Here is an 18087-nt window from a genome sequence, read left to right on the forward strand (position 1 = left end):
AAGCAAAAAAATGGAAGTATCTATGCTGCTGCTGCATCTGTGTCTGGGGGACAAACCCCTGCACCAACGAGGACCATAGCCACATGGACTCCCAGAACAAGAGCTCTCTCTGCCGCAAAGATGCAAGTTTTCTAAAACAGCCTGCCCAAAGGGAGGCCAATCCTGCTGCTCTCACCCATGGACACACCGCTGACAGCAGCATGTCAATGCTGAGCAATTCTCACATTTATAGGAATGTAAGTATTTTGGACCAAACTAGCAACACAGACCTGCAATCTGTAAATTGGTGCCTCATGGGAACTTGCTGTATTCTCAGGTCTATAACCTTCCATTCAAAGAAAAATAACTTAATTTCTGAAAATGAATTACTTGGAGAAGTTGCATTCTCAGACAACTCATTGTGAGGCCAACGAGTCTGCATCTCCTTTAAGAGGAAGGATGCTGCCCAGCTCCATGCCAGCTGGGGCACCGCACTGCTTGCAGCTCCTCCAATTCAGTTTCCACCAAAACAGAAGAGATTTTCTGGCTTTATTACTGTCCTAATTTACCAATACCTGATTGAAAACACCTTGCTGATTTTACTGCTTCACCAGAACAGTCCTTCTCCCCATATTAAGAATGTTTCAAAGCAGAGTGTTTATAGAAAGCAGCTGCACAGGTACCACATGAAGGCAGAAAATGGTTAAAAAAAAAAAAAAAAAAGGCCTCAGACATTTCACCATGCTTCTTGTCACTGCTTTTCTGCTTCCTGAAAACCAGCCACTGAAATTTCACAGCTTCCAGGTCTCAGAGCTCTCTGCAGTACAAGATTAATCAGTACTGATCAGCCAGGGCTACACATTTTCTAAAATCACTGCCAGCTCAACAGAGCATGAAAACCAGTAGAGAAAACCATTAACAAACCAAAGTGGTCTCAGTTTTTCATGCCCGATCTCTGCTACTGACAGCTTTAGCTGCCTTTATGGAGCAACAGGAATTTGGTTTTGGTTTTGTTGTTGGTAGTTTTTTTTTGTTGGTGTTTGTTTGTTTGTTTTCAGTGCTTTTACGACAGCTGCTGGATGGGCAGCAACCCCTTCACGCCCATTTGTTCCTCCAGAAGTTTTTTCGTGTTTTCTGTCCCTGCTCTCAGCACAATGATCTGCACCCTGGCTTGTGCCAATAAATGGTGCTGTGAGCCACACAGAAGCATCGCTTAGGTTTCCACTCGCACTTGGAAATCCTATGAGCATGTAGACCCTTCTCCAAGCTGACCCCATCATGGGTCACATTAAATATGGGTGGCACGGTGTGGGCTCAAAGTGGCACCAAGCCTCAAGTCACACCAGGCCTCACGTTGCACCAGGCCTCAAGTCACAACAGGACTCAGGTAATAATAGGCCTCAAGTCACAACAGGGGAGGTTTAGATTCCACGTTAGGAAGAACTTATTGATGGAAAGGGTGGTTAGGCACTAGAACAGGCTGCCCAGGGAGGTGGTGCAGTCCCCATCTCTGGAGGCATTAAAAGACGTGTGGATGTGGCACTGGGGGACGTGGTTTGGTGTCGGGACTCAATAGGTCATGTTGATGGTTGGACTTGATGATCTTTTTTCCAGCCTAGGTGATTATATGATTTCTGACCAAGAAGGGAAGGCATTTCCACACAGGCTGAGCCCCGCAGCTGCTAAAGCTGTCCTAAAACACAGCATCTCCTCGTGACTCAGGGATGTGCCCCTGCCCTTCACACCAAAACAGACAGGTTCATGTAATGGGGGTGCTGAAGCATGTTTGCACTTGTGTGTACAGGGTCTGAGTCCAATTTCAGCAGGGAAACTCCTAATTTAGCCCTAATTTAGACCTAAATGATACCAGGCCGACCAAGTTGTAAGGAAGGAGTCTTTGGGTGCTGATTCAACTCCACTGAGACACATCCAGAGAGAAGCAAGGAACAGGCTTGGCAGCTCCTGGGCAGCTCAGTGAGGCCAAAAGTCTCCAAATGGAGCAGTTTGAGGCGAAACACCAGGGCAGGTGGCAGCTCCAGGGCTCACTGCTTCTGACTGTGCATCAGAGAGGTTTCTGCGCTGGGTGCTTGCGGCTCCAGCAGGGAAGAAACACTTCTAACACCACACCTTTTGCATGTGTTATTCAATCCTTCACAGAATGGGTGGTGTCCTCTGAAGGGCAGAGCAATTAGCCTCACTGGGGCCAGAAAGTTGTCCCCATCAGCAATGCCATGTGCCTATCCATTACGACAAGCCACACTGTAGCAGGAGCCATTGGCTCTCCTGCCCAGACAATAGCGATTGCAATGGGGAGAAGGGAACTCTGCCAAGGGATTCAGAAGTCACATAAATTTAGGGTGATCCCCATCTTCAGCCCTGCCAAAATCATATCCTTTTCCTGCTGTTCAGTGGAGTGGGGATGGGATAGTGAGGTCTCCCCACTGGCTGCCCCTCTCCAAGAGCAATGCTCAGGGAGTTCTGCTTTCGTCCCACTGCTCTCCCTGCTCTCCATCACACCTGGTGCTCCCTCACACATTTTTCCTTTACCCCTCTATGTTCTCTCTGTCAAGTAAAATCAGAAATCCCAGATTCAGTTAGTCCAGGTGTCAGAGCATCCCTTTCTAAGGCATCAGGGGACTTTTTCCTCTTTGTACCATTTCCACCCCTTTTCTAGAAAGGATGGGAGCCCATTCAGAAGCAGACACATGCCTGCCATCAACTCTAGCAGTCCAAAATGCTCCCTGAGGTCACACCTGCACCATTGAGATGGGAAAGCGCATGCTGGTTTGCCACCATGCACTTCTCATCCACATTGAGAGCTGGCAGCTAAGAGGAAGGCACCCGTGCACGACAGCACCTGATGAGCCCCCACGTCTGCCTGTTGCAGATGCTCCAACACGCAGATAATGCTGATCATAAAACCTTCACAGTGCCTTTTGTTCCTTTGAGAGCTGCTCAGAAAGTGTTTAGCAAAGCGTAACAGCAACACGGTACAGACTAAACTTAGTAAATAATGCAAAGCTTTTGTTGTGATATTTTCCTGCAAATATTTAAGGCTGTTTAGAGCAAAAAAGCGTTTGCAAGTGTTAGCCTGTTTCCCAAAAGGAATCCAGGCTCCTTTGGGATGGCAAAGGCAATCCAAGCAGCAACGGATCCAGGGGAGGCAGGAACACAGACATCTCTGATTGTTTTTTCCCCACTCTTGTGGCTTGGTGGCTCTCCATTCATGATGACCATGGATGCAAGGAATTGACCTAGCCATGCTTTACAAGAACAGCAGATGAAAATAGTGTAGAGCAAATACTGTGCAGTGAATTGTGCCTAAAGCTGCCGGCATACCACCAGAGTGGGCTACACTCTGGATTTATGGCGAAAACTACTTATGGGAGCTAGTCAGGATGCTAGTTAGCTGCTGGATTATAAACTATTCACCGAGGAACCCAAACACAGCCTGGCATTTTTGGCATTACACTTTCAACCAGTTTGGTTATAACTGCCACAAACATCACAGGTTCACATAGCCAGAACTCTTGGGGCAGGATGAATTATTTTCTCCATGGAGGATGATAAGCAGAGGGTTTAGAGCTAGACTCTGTGGAAGCAGACTTGTAACCACACCTGTTGCTACCTGCAGTGAATCCTTTTGCAGATGCTAACTATTCCCATCTGACTGATGAAACCAAAAGAAGAGGGTCAGCTAGTGACTCAAAGTGCCATTAATCACTCAGTCAACAAATAGCACACATGCTACTGCCCAGGTGGGAATTTAGGAGTTTTCATCAAAACTTTGGGAATATTTTTGTGGATCTGGGCAATCTGTAAGCCAGATCTTTCCCTTTTCTTGCACAGAGGCTGTTACCTGTCTTTGTGCATCTCACCAACACCGTGACATTCCAAGGACCTGGGTCGTATCTCACTCACAGCAACTTGACCTTACTTGCTCTCCAGCAGAAACCCTCAGACTGTTTTAGGGCAATGCAGAACAAGCCTCAGCAACTTAGATTTAAAAACACTTGATTGTTAAAAATAGGAAAAAAGAGAAGCATTTCCTAGGATGTTTTAAAAACATCACAATTGGCCACTAAATAAATTCCAAAACATTATATAATAGAAAAACAAGCTCTCTGGATTGGCAGTCACCCATCCATCAATAGCAACTCTTCATCACCACATCTGTGTGCACCTCTCTGCACCCTCCATATGGTCCAACACAACTCATACCTTCCTCATCCCTCTGGATTTAATGCAGTGACTCTTGACCAATAAACCACATTAAAAAAAAAGCCTTGCAGACCCGTTGTACGAGTCAGCCTCTCTAACCTCGGCGTGATCTGGCTGACTCAGTGTAACATCATTTTTAAACCCCTTGGTCACAGGACACAATCGCTCAGCAGAAATCATGGCCCTTGGGCAACCACACACACAACTCAGCCCCTGCACTGTAGTTTCACTCAGTGACCAGGAAAAGTTTTTGATTAACAGAAGAAGGTCCCTAAGTGCACCTCAGATGCAACTATACCACAGCCTGCAGGAACAGAAAGATGGGTTTTTAAGTGAATTACTTATCAGACCAATATGCAATTTTATTCTACTTAAAATTCATCTTTCAATATACAATTTTAGCCCCTAACTTAGCATTTAGTTGCTCTTTTTGTATGAAAATAACATTAGTCTGAAATATACAGTCAACACTCCCTTTTGAATGGATTTCATAGAGTTTACTGTGAGGTTTACTGTAACATCACTCCTTTCCTAAAGCTTACTTCTGTGTGCTACAGGTGTCAGCTCAGATGTTCGCCCCTGGTGCAAAGTAACATATAACTAATCCCCATACAACAACTGCACAGTTCAGTCAGTGGAATTAGGAAGCACGAAATTGTTGCTCGATTACCCGATACCCCACGCTGCCCTCTCCCAAAGACCGGCATCTCTGCCTTCTGGACAGGTCGCGCCGCCGGGCCCTACCTAAGAGGCCACGAGGATCGGACCGGCGCCTCTCCAAGGTTTTGCACTGCTCCTTTCTCTTCTTGCTCCCTCTAAAACTCCCAAAACGCTTCATGAGCTGCAGCATGCGCCCACGCAGCAGCAGCTGTCGGTCATGCCCAATATCAAAGAAAAAACTCACAGCTCCAATCCAAAGGCAGAGCGAGGGGCAGGGAAAGGTGCCCCCTGTACCCAATGCCCACGTGCGAGAAAATAAAACTCCAGGAAGACCGTGTGGTTACAAAAAAAACGGGCAGCTTGCTGGAAATTCAGCCTCAAGGTGCTTGATTGTAATCTTGGTGGAGGGAGGCTCCCCAGCAGGATAGCAAAACCTGCAGGCAAGGCACTTCCAGCCTTAATCCCAGCGCACAGGAACTGCCTGCGAGCGGCTGCGGATACCGGGAGAGGCTCAAAGTCTGCCCAGCCTGCAGCTGGTGGCCGTCAGAAGCCTCAGAGAGTGAAACAACATTTCCCAGCAGATCAGCTCATGCGGAAAGGGTCAGCGAGCGCCTGCTAAGCTCCCCCGTTTAGAAAACACTAACTGTGCAAAGGCGCCACAAGCCCTCTTGAAGGGAATTGTCATGTGCAGCTCGGCATGATGACTCTTTAAAAAGGCTGTAAAAGGAAACCACCCCTATACAGACAATTCCTGGCACCAGGCGGCCCGGGCACACTCACACCGTGACATGACATCACCCAACTATTTTGATTCATGTGCGCGAGGTCTTCACAGGGACAGCCCGGCCCAGCTGCCTATCGATGAGCTCAGAAGCGCCCGGCCCTCTGCGACTAATGACTAACGGCTTAATGGGAACGAGCGGCTGCCAATTCATAAAAAGAAGGCTGATACTTTCTGGAAACCGTAGCCGGAGCTGTGGGCTGGACTTTCTCCAGTGACATGCCCTCCCTGTGTTATGCATATCCATATGCTCTGCATAGATTGCCTTGGTCAAAGCTGCTGTTTGCAAACACAGGACGGCTGTTTGCAACACAAGTGAAATCTGCTTTGTAGTCTTTTCCATCAGGCAAGCATTCACAACGCTGTTGCTCACCCCTACGGACAGGGGTGTATTACAGTAGGCGCTGAGTCCGTAAGGTTGGAGCTGTTTATTTTAGGAAAGGGTTGAGCAGCGTGGGCTAGATGTCGAGCAGGTGGAAAGGGGAGCAGGCACAACCCAAGGCATGGTCAAACTATCACAGCCAACCTTCCTACGACTGCAGAAAAAAGTTCTGTTAAATAAAAAGCTTTACCTTGAAGACACAGAGTGCCAGTCTTTCCTTTGGATATCACCAGAACTTGAGGCTCAGAGCTTTCTAAAACCAACCCCTCGTCTTGTAATCTAGAGTAATGAGAATCTTATCTTTTTCATTCCTAGGAAGAATTAAAGGTTATATCACCTTTTAGTTCTCCAAAGAAGCATAGATTTTTCTTTGTGCTCATGATTGCTCGTGGGACTTAATGTCATTGGAAAGGAAAAGAAAAAAATGGCCATGAATACTGGAGAAAATACCTTTATCAGTACAGATTTCTTGTGAGCTTTGGTCTCCCAGAAAGATCATTGTCACCAAGGCATCAATGCAAGCGTGTCCCAGGACTTCAGGGACCCAGAGTGAAGGTGCAGAGGTGACAGCAGAGCCCTCTGGCATCCTCAGCTACCAGGGACTTCCCTCAGTCTACCCTATGGAGAACACAGAAGAAGTCTCTACAGAGGGCACCTTTGTCCTTCCACCTATCGAACAAAAGAATAAATGAAATTAACAAGACATCATCTTGCAGACACAGCTCTCATAATAGCCATGTAAGGAGCTAAAATTTAAGTATTTTTTTTTTTCCCAGCATTTCCCCTCCTGACTTGTCTCCTACTTCCTTTCACCCCTACCTTCATGGCCCTAGCCACATTTCAGGTCTGCATGTGAAGTGCTTTACATCAGGTAACAAACTTTGATATAAAAAAGCCTAACATATCAGTGCTTAATCAAAACCTTTTTCCAGCTGCTCCCTTGGGGCTCACTGCTCACCCAGTGCAAAGGGGAAGCAGGGGGAGCAATGAGAGGTGGTTAGGGATTGGGAGGAGAAAGTGTTGGTGCTACCTAAATTTTTTCATTATTTTTTTCTTTGCATAATTGTAACAAGTGTCAAGCTCTTCCCACCCTGTCTGGCCTTGTGTGACCATCACATTTACTTCTGCAAGCATGATTTTCGCTGTCCCTTCCCTTCATTCTGCCCCACTGGTGGCACCACGACTGGGTCAGCAGCCCTAGTAGGGTAAGCTCCGGCTGTCCCCAAGGGCACGTGTCATGGGCCAGCTCTCAACCCACTTTCACAAGAGTTATGACCTTCATAAGTCTTTCCTGTTTGAGAAACAGTTCCCCAACGGCAAAACTGATTATTCCTTGCTGCGATTTAAGCCCACTGCTTCTTGTATTATTCACTGTGCGTACGGAGAACAGATTGTTCCCTTCTGCTCTGGAGCAGCCCTCTACATATCTGAAGACAGTTATCAAGTTCTCTTTCCAGTCTTTACTTAGCCAAAAACACAAGCAATGCTGCCCACAACACCGAAGCAATCTGGACCTCAAGTTTCCCCTTCTTTGAAAAACATTCCTCCTCCTCCAGTGGCCAAAGGACTGCTGAGAAGAGCTTAATGTCATCAGAAACCAAAAAATGTAAATCCCTTTTTAATGAGATAAAAATTGGTATTGCTTCAGCACAGAAACAACCCCCGTTTTAGTAGAGGCCAACGATAAATAGTAACTGGTGACCTCTTCATGCAGGGCCGTTGCACCAGGAGGGCTCATTCCCCCTAATTAAGGAAAGCAGTGAGACCCTGATGTTTCTGCACAGAGCTACCAGAAAATGAAACAATAGTGTTTAACAACCGAATTTCACAGTAATTTGTTAAAAAAGCACAAAGTGTTTTGAGTATGATCATTTTGTCTCCCACAGCTAATGGTCTAACAGATCCTACCATATTTACACCAGATACTACATCCTCTTAATGACTCTAGTGGAAGGATCTTATAAAACTAATAATAAAAAGCTGGGCTTCAAAGAGCTCCTTTGGGGCCATCTACATTCTGGAGACTGAAAACACAAATCCCTTCCAAACAACCATGAAATTGACTCTTGTCAAGCTACTTTAAAGGCTCCCAAATTAGTTATAGTACATCGTGCTTCTTTAATGTAGAAGAATTACACTGTCCCTTTCCACTTACACTGTTCCGCTGTTCCTCTAAGCTCTACCTCGACGGCCCAGTGTCAGGTCTAAAAGAGAGCCCAAAAAAAGGCTCTGCAGCTAAAAAAGGCCCCCACTTCTGCAAAACTCCCTTACACCAACGTCGGTCTTGGCCCCGTCAACCACCTGTGTTCCCAACCTGTCCTGCAACACCCTCCCCTGCTCAACCCAGCCCTCCATCCCCTTAAACCAGCTGTATTCTTTTTGAAAGAGAGGCTGCAGCACGCAAAACTAGAGAGACAAGCCTTCTGCTATTTTTCCCTTTGATGCATGAGGCCACATAAGGAGAGGAGTCTCATGGCAGTAGCTGCCTGCAATCCAACCCAAGAAAGCCCCGTCCACGGCCTCTTCTTGATGCTCCTTGCTTTCCAGTTCCTCTTCTCTCAGGAGAAAAGCACCTTGTGTATCCCACCACCCCATCAGCAATTTAACATGACTCTTCAGGCACAAACATAGCAAAATATTCCCACCCCTGAATGCTATGCAAAGATTTTTTCAGTGAGGTAGAACTGGGGTTTGTTAAGATTTGGTCTCCTGCCCTGATGGGAAATATGGAAAATGGCATTTCAGGAACTGAGCGCAAGCAGCACGGGCTGTCTGACCACCTCTCAGAGTCTGAGACATGACCTGATTCATCCATCTCATAGGGGTGTAAATTCTGTGCTGTGGTGAAAATACTCGGAGTGCTGATGTTTGGAACCATTTCCCCACTTGCCTTTTTAATAGAGATTTAACCAGGTATACAAATGCAGCAGCAGAGCGCAGGGCAGGTAAGGGGGAACAGTGAGTTTTATTGGGTATTGCCTGCATGAAAATGAAAAGAAAGCAATGTTTTCCTCCTCCAGATTTAAGATCTTCTTTGGTTTAAAATGGGAAGGCTAAAAAGAATATGTGACAATTAAAGCTTCATCTGGCTGCAGACTGCAAATCAACAAACCCAAGTATTTCCCTTTCCTTGATGCTGAAACTTTCCATGTTCAGAAATTCTTCTGGTTTTGTCACTGCTCATAGAAACCAAAGAAAGGTCAGATCCACCCTTAGAAGAGCAAAACATGATTCACATTTGCATTTTTACATGCATCACATTTCTCTACATTGTTCTCCTTAAAAATTTCCCTAAACTGGAATTTTTCTAAATCTCTCTTCTCAATTCTACAGGCAGATGTTCTCAGAATTACAATTTCCTATTATTGCCACCGGTACCGGGACATGTAACAAGCGTCATAAGACCAGACTGGTTTTAACTTCAACTGTATTTCATATAAAGAGCAATTTTGGAAAGTATTTCAAAATAACATACAGAGAAATGTGTAAAAGAGACCTCTGCTATTAAAAAGAAAAAAAAAAAAGAGCTCAAAACTAGAAGTGATGCAATGCACAATAATAAAGAGTATGTTTGCCGAACAACATTTGCACACCAGTTGGACAGACCATACAAGCCTGCATTTTCAAAGGGAAATACAAACTACCACTTTCTCCATCTGGTCCAAGTCCAGCTCACACCCCATAAAAGAATTGCAAGTTTATGACTCCAAGCTGGGCTCAATTACTTTCCATAATCATAACCAAGTGTTTCACTGTAATGAGTTTTTGTCTTTATCCCCTTTTTTAATAATACTTCATGCTGCTTTCACTGTACATTAAGAAAGATTTCAATCTCCGAAGCTGTCAGGCTGGCACTAAATTGGTTTTGAAAAATCTGAAAGTTAAATTTTACTTATTTTTAGAATTCCCCCAGGTGCACTCTGGGTTCCCCAGATCACTTGGTAAATTACTTATAAATTACATCCTGGCGTCTTTGTCGTGTTTTTCTATCCTACCTTTCCAGAGCTTATAATATGAACCAGCAGGAGTAGGAGTAATGGTGATTGTAGTGTTGGCATAGTGGATTTCTAGTAAGGCTCAGAACACCTACCCCAAAAGACCAATGATTTGGGACTGATGAATATGATAATTTTATCATTTCCCCCCATCCTACTAAAAAACCGTGGGGCATATGTCTGCAGCACTCCCTTTCTTGGCAATTTCAGTTTGCAATGTGAAAAATGGAGCTGTTCTTATACATGCTACAATCTGGCTGTGCTCAAAACAGCAAAACAGTATTTGATCCAGTAATTACAGGATGTCTGGTGTGACAAATGCAGCTCCTAAAATTTAATAAGTTCTCAGCTAAAGGAAAATATCTCAGCAGTAACTTCTGCAATAAAATAGTAGAGACAACGAAGTTCTTCAGAAATACTTTTCCACTCGTGCTTTTCTCATCTCTTCTTGCTTCTCTTCCTCCTTGCTTTGATCAAGTCTTTCAACCATGTCCACCCACAAAGCCTTGAGACGGAGGTAGGATTCACTGGAACTCACATATCCCCTTTTTGTCCTCTTCTTCTTCTTTTCTCTTTTCCAGTTCCTCACTGCTTGTGCAGGACAGAGCAGACTGAGTGCGTTCAAGTTGTACTGGGCATTGTGGGGCTGAACAAAACATCCCCTTCAGTTTAAACGCCAGAAAAGCTCTTTCAGCCAGCACTGAATAGGCTGCAAACTGAATGACAGCAAATGAATAGAGGCAGAAATGACTTCAAGAAACTCCTACATTAGGGGTGGCCGGCACCCGAAGAGTGAAATCCATATCAATATCCCATAATGAGCACCCCAAAACACAGGAGGCTGAAAATCACAGCACCAAAACTTCACATAAACATAGTCCTCCACTGATTTTACCTTAGGGGACATCCTCAGACATCAGCCTTACACTAACCCAGCCAGCATCCCTTCCCTGCACAGGCACAGCTCCTACATTTGCAATTCATGAGCTAGTAAGAACATTACCAATAAAACAGCTTCACACACATTTACTGCAGTTTAAACATTTGTGCTGGCACAGTTATCATAAAATACAGCTCTCAGTGACAAACACGCACATGTGAAGCAATGCCCTCATCCTAAAATGTAGACAGGGAGTTGAGATTTCAAAGTCATTTCAAGTTCTCTATCCCTCTGTTCCCCACAAAAAGCAGCCGAATCTGACAGCAGAAGCCAAGAAATTTACTTACACATAAAATAAGATGACAAACAGACTCTTTTCCTGGCTTGGCATTATTATTATCTGCTATTTTAGGTTGAAAATAATCTTCAGTGTTCCCTAACAATAAAAAATGCAGACAGTGCAACTTTGGGGTTGACAGTCATCCCACAAACGATCCCCTCCCCTGCCACAGTGGATACAATATACTAAATATATTATACACATAAAATTAGAGATGGTGACAAGCATCCTATTAGACATGTGAAACAACACAGACAACACTGACTAAAGAGAAAATTGAACCACACCTTGAAAAGCAAAATGCTTAGCTAGAAGCTAGCACTGGAGAAGCCTTCCTCGTTCCTGGCTCCAGCAACATCACTGACGATGCTCCAGTTTTTCAGTGATGGAAGAGGGGTCTCATTGTGTTCAGCTGCAAGATGGCAGCCAATTCCAGGGGGACAAACCTTTCCCCTTGAGCTCCCAACCTCCAGTCTCCAAAGGGCGAAGGAGTTTCCAGATGCTGCCTCTCCTGCCCTTGTCTGCTGTGGTGATGAGTGAGAACCTGAGGACCATGCTCAAATTACTACAGATGGCCTCTAATGTGGTGTTTATACAGAATGGACATTTTCCATTCGCTATTAACAACATAATTTTGTTGACAGTGAAAGCAGAGTCTTGTAGCTGTAGACCAGAGATGATCTGAATTAGTCTCTGAACTCAAACTCTGTAGACCGGAGATGATCCAAATTATTCACTGAACGCAAACTCTACGCTCACAAAATCCCAATGACAAACCTAGGTACCTACAGGAGGAACTTTGCCTACTTATTGTATAGCTGCTGACTGCAAATTTACATGAACCACCGAGGACATCACGCTGGCCTAGATCCCAATCCTGTGAACTAAACACAGGCATGATGCCAAAAGGGGAAATTCCGAATGGATCATCCAACCCTGTGCTGTCATTACAAAGGGGGACTGCTCCAGCCAGGGGATTACAGCAGAAAGGGAGGAATCCACCATGCGCAGGCATGGGCTGCACTGAAATTCACCCCGTGTGGCATCTTTGCAGTGCAGCCAGCTCCCCTGGTCTGCTTGTTCAAGCCACCCGTAACAAATACAGCAGATCTTCACTTGCTAGTTAACAAAGAACACAAAGGATTTGGAAAAAAAAAAATCAAACACAACTGCACAAAATCCTAAGATCTGTCCTCATTTTTCTACCCCTACCTTTTGTAACCCTTTTTCTATGAATTAATGATTCTGAAGCATCGTGATTTGCAAGCAAGGGAATGAAACCAAGCACATTGCATACTTTAATGCCAAGAATAATTGAACAGACAAATTGGCCCTGCTAACTGCTTGAGACGAACATCTCAGGAAACACCACCACCAGCTAGACCTCCCAGAGCACCTTTTTATCTCCAGCAGAAAGGAGGTGAGCATCAGGGTTTGCAGCTTCTTTGCCCAGGAAGAAGTGCCTTTCCGAAAGTCCCCCAGCAGGCTGGCACGAGGCTGGAGAGGAAGAGAAGGCGACGGAGATCTGTTGGACTCGGTGGCTCGGCTCCTTCCTTTGCAAGAACACGACACATTGTTCACACGGCTTTAAAGCGCTGTGTGCGTGAGGTGGCTGTCTCACATGCCCGAGCTCCGAGGAGATTACTACAATTAGTCGCCCAGATTACTGCAGATCTGCCAGAGCAGATGGAAGTGTAGAGGAGGAAACATTCATTATCACATACATGAGGTCTGGAAGAGAAATCATTCAACATCTTTCTGGTTTCTCTTTCCGTCTTTTTTTTTTTTTCCCATGAGATTTTTGCACCCAGATCAAACATAGCAATTCTGTTGGCCACAGAAACTTTACTGAATTTTTAAGAGAAATGAAAGCACAGTGAGAAAGACAGATCCCGCAGTTTACCGACATGGCAATTGAGGGACCTTAGCAAACTGCCAGGGTACAGAAGGAACAAACACTGAGATGGAGCACATGTAAAGAAAAGTTGGCACTGTCTCAATGTCCACAATGAGCTAGAAGCCATCCCAGCCCCAATGTCTTGATAATTCTACCAATTCATGCAATTGGCAGACAAGTAACTTGGAAAAAGGCATCCAACACATCCACAGCATCCAGCTGGTAAGCTGCTGTGACTGCAGGATGGGAGTGGATGACGGGACAGCGTGGGATGACTTGGGTTGTACCAAGTTCCACCTTTATTCACTTTGCACATGAAAATAGCAAACAGCGTTCAGTTCAGAGATGCTATATTTAGGGCTGTGTGAAAAATCTCCGTGGGTTGGCTGGGACCAATGTAGACATGACCTAGGGAAGGCTTTCTGTGTGTTTCTTTATGCCTAGATGGCAGGAGGGATGGAAACTTGGGAGCAACAATGCACTAAGAGAATATTCCTGGAAAATCCAACCCTGCCACTCTGCACAGACAGGAGAAAAGGAGTCTGAAACCTTTTCACAACTGCTCCAATAAGGGAAGGGAATGTAAAGGCTATTGATTGTGTCCCTGGGAGAGTGCCCCAGAGATGGAGTGGGCAAGAGACAACAGTAACTCCTTGTGCAACCCTTCCTTGGCTATTTAATTTTTAAGAGGTTCTCAAGAATCAGAGGACAGGTACAAGTTCTCAGGCTGACCCCAGCTCAACTCAGTTCCCAGGCCAACGCTTAGCTTCCAACCAGCATCTTTTCCTACTTCATTAAACCACATTGAGCCTCAAATTGAGAAGAGACTTCTGGAGCCATGAAATTTTGTTTAATGGTGATTCAGCTTGGCAACGCTCTGGGCCAATCACACTACTATTTTCACCTCATAAAACTCATTTGAAAATGACCCAGACAAGCACCATGGATGACCAGAACTTGTTGTACGGTGCCATCAGATTCCCAAATCTTCTCCAAGGACTGCCTTTGTGTAGAGGCTTGAGTCCTTAAAGTAGAAAGCACCACACAAAGTAGCTGCAACATAATTAATCAGTTTAAATTCCACATCGAGAATCAAAGCAGAAATCTGGTGTTACAGCAACAAAAGCTCTGGTTATCTCTAACAGCACAAAGCACTGTTCTTGAATTTCTGTGTCCTCCCCAAAAGCATCCTGCATCCTTAGCCCCCCCTGCGAGTGTCTCTGCCTTCAGGGACACGTGCCCTACACCTAGCTAGGAGCTTCCCGTGATGCAGACTGGTGTGATCCTGGCTCTCAGAGACAAGGGTGCCTAAAACAGCCTGGAAAACCCTATCAGATGGAATGCTTTTGTTGTTATTATTACTTAACACACATTTGTGGGGGGAAAAAAAAAAAGTCCCTGTCACCACCTTGGCAGCTAGCAATAAGGCCTGGCAAGTCTGCCAGTCGTATTATTTGCGTGTGACTGGAGCAAAAAATATTAAAACCTCTGTGCTAACAGACAGGAACAGAAATGATGGCTCCAGGCAACATATTCCTGTAAACCAAGTAGGCAGTTTCCAGTCATAATAAAATACTGACAGAGAGGGCAGAGGAGGGGAGCGAGGGGCACTGAAACGGGGCTGAGTGAGGAGTTTGGAGACTCCAGTTTTATTCTCAGCTCTGTTATTAGGCTACTGCTTGACTGGGGATAACTACATCTATCACTGGCCTGTGTGTTCAAAAGGCAAACACCAAAATCAAGCAATGGCTCGGCCTGGGATGAGGCAAACACAGAGACCAGTGTGGCCTGAGAGACCCAGCTGGCAAGTCGGTTTTCACACACATCTCTGACTTCCCAGCCCTGAGGAAAGACACAGCTCTGCTACAGCACCACCCAGCACAGAGAGCTTGTATTTTGGGGAAGCAGCAGCAACCTGGGGACCCTTTCTTCCCCACCCTGCGGCACGGCCCCTGCAGCCTTACGGCGCTAGGCCCAGCAGGCCCAACACCCTCAGTGTCCCCCCCCAGCCCTGTAAGACTTCATCCCTTAGCATCTTAGTGTTATTAGTGTGTTAACGAGGTTCCTAGCCTCATTTAGCCACTTGGTTTTGCGCTATGCAAACAGGAGGAGGAAAAAAGAGGTGGAAGCTTTCTTAGCATGGCAAAGGGCTTCTCTAATCCTGCAGCCTACAGGACAGAGGCAGAAGTTGCTGATAAACCTCTTAATCAAATGCGATCAAGTCCCTAATGCACAGCCAGTGCCTGCGTCCAAGGGAGAGGATAAGAAACTCTGGGGGAAACAAAATGCCTCGATTACAGAGAAACAAGGCACCCGCACGGCCTCCCAGCCACACACTTGCCAAAGGTTTTTCTTCCCCTGCACACTCTGCCTTTTAGCAAGACGTGCATGTGCTGTGCATTGCCGAGCCTCGCATCTGCTGGACGGATGAGAAATTAATTTCTAAGAATTTCAGTGATGTCAGGCATTTTCTTCTTTAATGTGACCATAAAGTGGCGAGAGCCATCAGCGGCGCTGGCAGTAGCTTAACAAAAAATGTTGACGTTGCCTGGATACTGAGCCCTGCTCCGTTCAAGGATTTGCTTGCGTCTGCATTTGACAGCAATAACTCCTCAGGATTTGGGGTTTTCTTTAATATTCTGAGAGCCATGCAAATATCTCTACTTATTCAGAGCTCTCCTCTTCTCTCCTCCCCCACTTTTTGGCTTTGTAAAATGCAAAGTAATTCTTCAACCGTAGTAAAGCCATAAATAAGAAGTCATAAAAATATTTTTCTATCCTTCTTTTTCTCCAAGGTTAATCTTTTCAGTTATATAAGCACTTTATAATATATCGTGGGGAAAGTATACGAGGATCTGTTTATATGATTAAGACTCAGCTCCTTCTTTAGCTTGTCCCAGTGACAGCATTTTATGCTTTGCATTTGCCATTGCCAAGGCTCACGCAGCCGTCTCACTGTGACCTCCAAAGCAGACCTCAGAGAGATTTAACATTGCTTTTTAGGGGCTGCTTACAGTAAGTCATTATGCTGGGTACCTGTGGATCCTGGGGAAAAAAAGAGCATTATTAAGTACCTGATAATTGTTCATTACAGTGGGTGGATTCCAGGTTTCACTGATGGCAAAAGTCCAGCTACTCCAGGGGGAAGTGATTTTTTCCCAGTCTTTCCCTTTATTGCTGTCCTGCTCCAAATATGCCTTGTGCAGAAACAGATCTGGATGCCGTTTAGTGAAGTGCTGTAGTGTTTTATAATCTTTTATGGTAAAGAATTTGGAGGGACTTGAGAGAGGGCTTCAGGCAGAACAGAAACAGAACTGAAGCACATATACAAAATCTCAAAACTCCTCTTCCCGGCAGCTAGATGGCAGAGAATTAAAAAGCCCACTACAGATCATTTTTCCAGTCTGGTTCCTGACATGTCTCCTAAGTGAGGAACGATGCACAGTTATCCCTGCGCTCTGCTGCAGCAGATCTCAGCACACCGTGGGGTTACTTTCCAAAGGAAATGATGTGCTATTTGGGTACTTTCTTTAGTGCAACTTGTTTTATTTGCTTAATAACTTCACCGCCTTTCAATACACGAGCAGCCAACAGCACCCAGACTCGTCTCTTTCAGCAATCCTATTCCAAACCCCGGTGCCCCAGACCCACAGGGCTGCTACAGTATTGTAACTCCCTCTGACTGATGCCCGCAAGCCCCTGTGAACACCACCTCTCTTCTTGTCAAGCTTTAACACTGGGATGGACAAAGCCGCAGCAATACACAGTGGAAAAAATGATAGCACTGCCTGACCAGGCTCGTTTGGTAGCAATGCCTCTTGCTGTTGCCTTCCACAAGCCTCTTGTGGCTGGGAGACGTAAGAGCACTCACTGGTTTTGAAGATGCAGAAGGCGGCGCGTGGCGATTCCCACTTAACACGCATGAGTGCACGGACAAATGCTGCCCTCCCACCTGCGTGGCTCTTCATAAATACAAAATGCAACGAGAGAGTAAAGGAGTGAAGATGGAGGTGGGATTCCTGAAAGGTACAGGCCTTCTGATCGCTTCTTTAAACACTTCTAGCAGCGGGCAGACACTGCTTTTCCACAGGTGCTTGAAGACCGTCTGGTGCCTCAAAACTTATCCCTAAAACCTGATTCAACACCCCCACACACATCTGACCAACACTCACCAGCAGCTTGTTTGACTTTAATTGGATTTAATTGCACTGACTTGTCTTAATAACAAATCTCGTGCCAAGAAACTGCAGCTGGAGCAAGAGCTGACCCAGGGCCAGCTTCCCAAAGACTTGCACCCCCCTGTCCTCTACCTTGCTGCCCCCCGGTGCCACAGAAACTTTCCTGGATCACCGAGGTGGCCGTGGCCATCCTGACCTCCTCCAGCTCCTTCTGTGGTTGTGCATAACAAGGTGCCTCACCCCAAATTGCTCCTTCTGTAATGCTCCTCCATCACCATCCCCCAAGGCTGGCACAATCCCAGAGCAGCTATCATCCTTGAGTACCCAAGAGCATTTACACACTTAAAAAAATATCTGAGATTTCCCTTTCTCACCCCTAAAGTGCGTGGTTAGAGGACAATGCATCACCATGGGGCAGGGGACAGAAAGCTCCATAACGAAATCTCCCTCGCACAGCAGCTCCACACCAACCCCAAAACTTCAGGGGATTCCTGCTCTCCCCAGAGAAATATCTTGGCTTTAAGGACTTGTAGTTCAGGGTTTATCTGACTGCATACATATATGGTACTTTTTTTTTTTTTTTTTTTTTTTCATACTGTGATGTTTTTTACACATTCTTTGTCCCAGTGGTCTGGATACTCTGGGAGCATCAATTCACAATGGTCAAACAAACATGAAGGAATTACGGCCCATCACTAAGGAATACCAGAGGGGTGGCTATTAATTAAATACATTGATATAAGTAAGAAGAATGTTAAATCTCAGCTTCTTTCT

At 45.5% G+C, this 18087-nt stretch overlaps 1 protein-coding gene across 5 annotated transcripts in view; it reads right to left on the reverse strand.

Annotated features, from left to right (window-relative positions):
* The window catches only part of PRKAG2 (protein kinase AMP-activated non-catalytic subunit gamma 2), a 216295-nt gene that overhangs the window by 107852 nt on the left and 90356 nt on the right, over positions 1-18087 (reverse strand). Inside the window, exon 1 of one of the 5 annotated variants that reach the window (XM_048062413.2) lies at positions 4945-5078. The exons of the other annotated variants lie outside the window; for them this stretch is intronic. Within the exon in view, the coding sequence (XP_047918370.1) occupies positions 4945-5050 (106 nt within the window). The 5' untranslated portion in view covers positions 5051-5078. Of the gene's footprint in view, positions 1-4944; positions 5079-18087 lie in introns of those variants that run through there. 5 annotated transcript variants of the gene reach the window in all.

The sequence above is a fragment of the Anser cygnoides genome, chromosome 2, assembly GCF_040182565.1.
Source record: "Anser cygnoides isolate HZ-2024a breed goose chromosome 2, Taihu_goose_T2T_genome, whole genome shotgun sequence".
NCBI classification, from domain to species: Eukaryota; Metazoa; Chordata; class Aves; order Anseriformes; family Anatidae; genus Anser; species Anser cygnoides.